Here is a 5682-nt window from a genome sequence, read left to right as displayed (position 1 = left end):
TATGCTTGTTTTTCCAGTGAAGGAACAGACCTACTCAGGAGGAACAAAAGCTTTTCCTTATATTTTATGAGAGCCTGGGGAGAATAAATAAGAAATGTATGAGGAAAATTACAGAGATCTTTAAGCTCCAAAAATCTGCACCTTATTCCATAAAAAAACCTGCTCTTCTATTTGTGTTTCTATACACCCTGCGAATACTCCTGAGTCTCCTCCTAGTGCCTTTGACTTCACAAACCTTGATGTAAAAGGGGTAAGATGGAAGAGCCCATGCCCTCTCCTCCCTCTCCTCCACGTGCATCTACAACTCACTAGGTAGCACCATGAGGAAGCCCCAGAGGTGACCTTCCAGCTCACCAGCTGAGACCCTGGAGGAGGTGGCTTGCCCCGTAGTTTTGGGGAGCAGCCGCGCAGAGTGTGCCCGAGTGTGTTGCAGTGCTTCCAGGGACCGCCCTGGCTTGCCGAGGAGGAGGTTTGCCATGCTCTGCCACGTTCGGGTCCATGCATGCCGCAGGAGGTTGACGCTAGCAGCAAGGCAACCGGCTGCGGAGCGTGATGACATTCTGCTTGAAGAGGCGGCTCCCGCTCAGCACGAACGACAGCAGGTCCAGACAGCTGAGGGCAGTCAGACCTAAAAACACTTCATTGTAGCTTTCTAACTGGTCATTCATGTGCTGCATGTAGTAGACCCTAAAGAGGTGATAGGGGAGGAAGCAAATTATGATGACGCAGATGAAAATCAAGTTTTTCACCTGGGCCCAGAACTCTTGGTGCGACCAGAGGGAGGTGGAAAGTTTTTTCGCCACTTTTACCAGGATGAAAATCTGCAGGCCCAAGAGGACACAAGTAATGCAGGAGATAGCCACAACTATGGTGTAGTTCAGAGCTTTCACGCTCTCCTGCTGTAGTTCTTTGTGGAACTTAAAGCACGTTGTATCATTGTATGAGCCTGAGCGTCCATACTCAAAGTACAAGACTGGCACCACAAGGACCATGACGAGGACCCACACGGCAGCGCTTGCCGCCATGGCGTGCAGCTTCCTGTAAAACTCCACCTTGTCCTTCCATTGAAAGAAGACGAGCCACCGGATCACCAGCGTGATGACGTAGAATAGGAAGGTCAGGTACATGTGGATGTGCACCATTGCACTCACCATTTTGCAAAACGGCATCTTGAAGATCCACTTCTTGTTGATATAGTAGTACAGGCGGAAGGGCACCGTGAAGAGGAGGAGGGTGTGCACAACAACCAGGTTGATGATGGCTGTAGTGGTCACGGACAGAGTGTTCATCTTGACCAGCACAAATGACATTGTGATGGACCCGATCCCACCTCCAGCAAAGGCAACAGAGTAGACAGTGATCAGTATGGCACTCATGGCGTTGGTGTGAGTGAAGCCACGGCAGGAGTCACTGCAGTTTCTGTTCTCTTCAGCCATCTTCCTGAAATCTTCTGCGTCCATATTCTAGAAATGAAAGAATGCATAAAGACTAAGAGAAGGTAGGAATGAGAGGGCCCACCTGAAAAGCCAGCAGAGCTTTCCACCTGGGATAAACCTGGAATCTTACAGCAGGCACAAGCTGTAACTGCTAGTATTATCCAAAAACCCTGCAGCCTAGAGAAAAATGGCTGAGAAGGTCAGGCAGAGAAGCCGCTCTAGTCCTTAAGGCATTGCTAGCCATCCCCTTACAACCACGCATGAGTTAGCAGGATGCGGGAAGAAGAGATCCTTAGAGAAATGACACAATTCTGGTGGCTTTGAGCTCTCTCTGTTACTAGTTCTCCTCTCTTTTGAGCATCTGCATGCTTTTGCAGTGCAGATCAGAGATACCGTTCAAATTCTGCTACTCATAAACCAGTTTGTTTATTTGCAACCCAAATCTGCCCTTCCCCGAGCCAGATAACAACCATATGTTGTTCTATCAAAGCTACAAATTGTTACTGAGAGCTGGGTTTTGCACACATTAGTCAACTCTTTCTTCTCCATGGACATGAGTAAGGGATTAAACACCATGGATACCCATGTTCCATGGAGATCCTGCTCAGCTCCTGCCAGACCGGGTAGCGTGGGCGGTGCTGTCCTGGTGCTCAGGGTCTTCTCACATCCGATGTGTGGTAACTGGGTGTTACAAAACGGGCTCTTAGAAAACGTTAGGAAAGGGCATCCTGTGTTGGTGCAACTGTGGCCTGAGCTGAGACCAAAGGAAAGTTATTAGCAAATTTAGTAAGTATGCCACGCATTTTTAGTATATTACTGTTGCAAAGAGAGATTAAATATAGTTCTTATAATTCTAACTATAACTTGTGGTAGGATTCTTAAGTACCACACAACCATCTTGGGAGAGGAAGAGTCCAGGCAGGGCGTTATCCTGAAATATGTCTGCATCTATGAAAATATTAAGGCGATGTCCACACTACGGTCACAGAGGAGAGGTGAAAACCGAACCGTGCTGGGCTCTGTACTAAAAGAGACAAAACCTGTAACAGTTTAATAAACCGGTTTTGCTTGCAGTGGGGAATGAATATCTGCCATGCATCTCTGGTATTTTTTGTTGTTTCTTAGCAATATTTCTAAGCATTCACCCCTAAAGTCATCACAATCTCTTTATACCTTGAGAAGTGAGTTATTCTCTAGCTATCCCAACATCTCAAAGACTCCAGGTATTTCACTGTAACCCTCAGAAATGCAACTGATGTGTTGGTTGTTGGCACTTGCTGACCTTTTCTGTTTGAAACTGTGTTTCAGGGTTATGTGGACATCGAATTCCAGTGCATTATGAGAAGTAAAAAGGGCTGCAACGAAAGAGCTTTATCTCCAAGGTGCCGCTGATTGGCACACGGCGGCTCTTGCATCAGAAACCATGCAAGTTCCTTCCAGTTCTGTTCTCATCGCGTTTCAGCCTCACAACTGGGCACGCCAGCAGGGATGAGCAATAGCTGTTCAGCAGTTTCTCCAAGTTGTTAAGCTTTAATTCGAAAAGATGTCTCTAAAAAGTGGCACCATCGCACTGCTTTAATTTAAAATGCGTATTTAAAGTTTCCAAAGTGCCACTAACAGCAATACGCTGGAAACACGGGTTGGTGCGAGCAGCCCCAGCCGCGATGCTGCGATTGGAGAGGAAGGACCCCTTGCAGTCACCCTTCGGAGCCCAGCAGTGACGCTGGAACTGAAGGCAGTCAGGAACAGATAAGCGAAAGTCAGATAACTGCTATTTTTCTCAGACATTTCTATTAAGGAGGCAGTGAGAGACCTATTTCTGTCTGCAAATAAGCAACCGAGACACTGAAACACAGGTTTCTGCAGAATTTTGCGGTCGTCGCTAAATCCCTTTGTTGTAAGGTTCTGCAGGAAATCTCATTCTCATTAATCTTAAAGGAAAAAGCTGCCAGTAGCTGTGATGAATGCAGAGTACAGCGTGATGCAGAGTGTGTTTCACATAGGAAATGCTGCTTTCTGGTGAAATGAGGCTTCCTATTGTACTGACATTCTCACGGCTACAACTCACTGACCTGAACTACCACTAACAAGTCCTTTGGCCAGAACTTTACAGGAAACATGTGACATGAGAATGGGTGCAGAGACTAATTAACAATATAACATAAGGATATACACTGAACCTCACAGGAAACGTGATCTACAGAAGTCTCCAAGAGCTGGAAAATATCTCACAGCAGAGGAGGAGCAACAGAAGAGACCGCTGAGCGCAGTACCAAGCTGTCTGAGAGATGGTCTTCCCGATCCCGCTTAGCCCCGTGCCGATGTCAGCTGGTGTAAGCACTTGCCAGCTCTAACAGCGTTGCTTCAGCACTGAATCCAGCTTGCTCAAAACTAGTTTTTTAAGCTATTTTATCGTTACCTTGCGTTTTACAGAGTGGCTGTAGCCTGGTCACAGAGTTACCGTTCAGTCTCATCCCTTCTTGCCTTCTCCTCACACACCTCCTGGCCTCAGACAATGTCTGAAGCACCAAGGAGCTCCTTCAGACGCTAATTTGAAGCTTTGCCTCACCCAGGCGTCTTCCCTTCATGAACACTGATGTTAGCTCTTGACATTGCTAAGAACGGAAGGGACACAGAGAGGATTTACCTCATTGTGCGCCCAAAGGCAGAGTTTCTCCTCAAGGATGTGTTCTTCTTTCCATGCCTTCCTACACCCTCTAGCTGCTGCCAGTTCAGTGCTATCGCTCAAGTTTTGGAGCAAGGTTTGTTCTTCCTCTGTGTTAAGCCACTTATCACTTGGCTAAACTTCTGCTGTACGTGTGCTTTGAACAGCTGTGGGGCAATGCTGGGCAGCCACTTCATTTGAATGCCACAGCAGTTAAAGAAACATCTGCTGGTGCCAAGGGCCAGGGGACAACTGCCAAAACAGCTGTGGTTTAGTTTGACTAAGGAGGTAGATAGCCAAGAGGCCAGATGCCGGGTTCTTTCAGAAATATGATCAGCAAACAGTTTGTTGTGCTCTCAAGATTCATCAGTTACCAGTGTGGACAAGGCCACCCCACTCACTTCCTGTGCCTTCCTGTGCAGCCCAGCCCACAGGACCTCACTTTGCCACCATCTTCAGGCCAGAGCATATCATTTACAAAAATGACTCAGTCTCTGTCAAAAACTTCCCAATAAAACATTATTCATTCAGGAACTTGTTTCTCTTTTATCTTACTATTAATTATCCTACTGTTAAAAAAACCAGTGAACTGTATTTCTAGACAGAATTTGTACAACCTCAGCTTAAAGGCACAGTACGTGCTTCCAGTTTTCTCTTCAGATTTAAAAACCTTTTCTCAAGTTTTGGCTGTCCTTACAGATACCTGGAGATAAGTAGAGACAAGAGACAGAAGATACTTATTTTCTCTTCATCCCAGTCGTCCTTGTGGCTCCTCGCTAAACTGTCTCCATCAGTGTCGTGCTCCAACTTGGTTCGGACAGTCGGGTTCTGCAGAAGCAGCATCTGCAGCCTCCATGCACCCAACTGAGACGTTTCATTTGAATTCAGAGGGGTGAAAAATTGAATTCAAATGAAAGATTTCCACTTTTGACAGACTCAATAAAATGGAAAAATGACCATTTGTCAGAACTGACATTTCTGCATTGAACTAGACTAGGCTGGAGGCAGTGCAAAGTACAAATATTTTTTCACAGAAGTCTGCTTAAAATGTGCATTTGTTTCCAAACGTCCTCATTTAGTCTCAGAGATGCTTTCTGCTGAGGGCGTTGTAATTGCTTTTCGATTTGCTCTGACTCCATGCTGGGTTATGGTAATGAAGGCTATGCCACTAGAATAATTGCCGAATTCCCTTCACTTCAAAATAACCACACGCACCTGAAGTCTGAAGGATGAACGTCTGCTTGAAGGAAAACATTTCAAATTAAAAATATGAAATATCAAGTGTGTGTTTACATTTAGATACTGACTTTTTTCAAACGACTTTCAGTGATTGCTCTGACTCATTCAGCAGCTCATTGACTCATGTCTTGCAGGCTGCATCATCATTATCCTGATCCTTTTCAGTTTAAATCCAGACTATTGAAGAACAAATGGGATGGAAAAACATGTTGAGTTAGTCCTCTTTTTGTTTGAGATTTTCGCAGTTTTTACACAAAAATGGAAACCATGGAACCTTCCTAAAAATAACTGTTTACTGTCCTTGCTGTCTCTTATCGCAGAGAACAAACTGACCCTTCCAGT

At 45.6% G+C, this 5682-nt stretch overlaps 1 protein-coding gene across 1 annotated transcript; it reads right to left on the bottom strand.

The window, feature by feature from the left end:
- Positions 1-521: 521 nt before the first annotated feature.
- Positions 522-1460, bottom strand: GPR141 (G protein-coupled receptor 141). Its single transcript, XM_010136570.1, has one exon. It carries the CDS (start codon positions 1458-1460, stop codon positions 522-524), a length of 939 nt encoding a protein of 312 aa, XP_010134872.1.
- Between the last annotated feature and the right edge of the window lie 4222 nt (positions 1461-5682).

Source organism: Buceros rhinoceros, unplaced genomic scaffold (assembly GCF_000710305.1).
Source record: "Buceros rhinoceros silvestris isolate BGI_N320 unplaced genomic scaffold, ASM71030v1 scaffold42485, whole genome shotgun sequence".
Classification (NCBI taxonomy): domain Eukaryota; kingdom Metazoa; phylum Chordata; class Aves; order Bucerotiformes; family Bucerotidae; genus Buceros; species Buceros rhinoceros.
The sequence above is the reverse complement of the archived record's forward strand: the minus strand, read 5'-3'. Positions and strand labels throughout refer to the sequence as shown.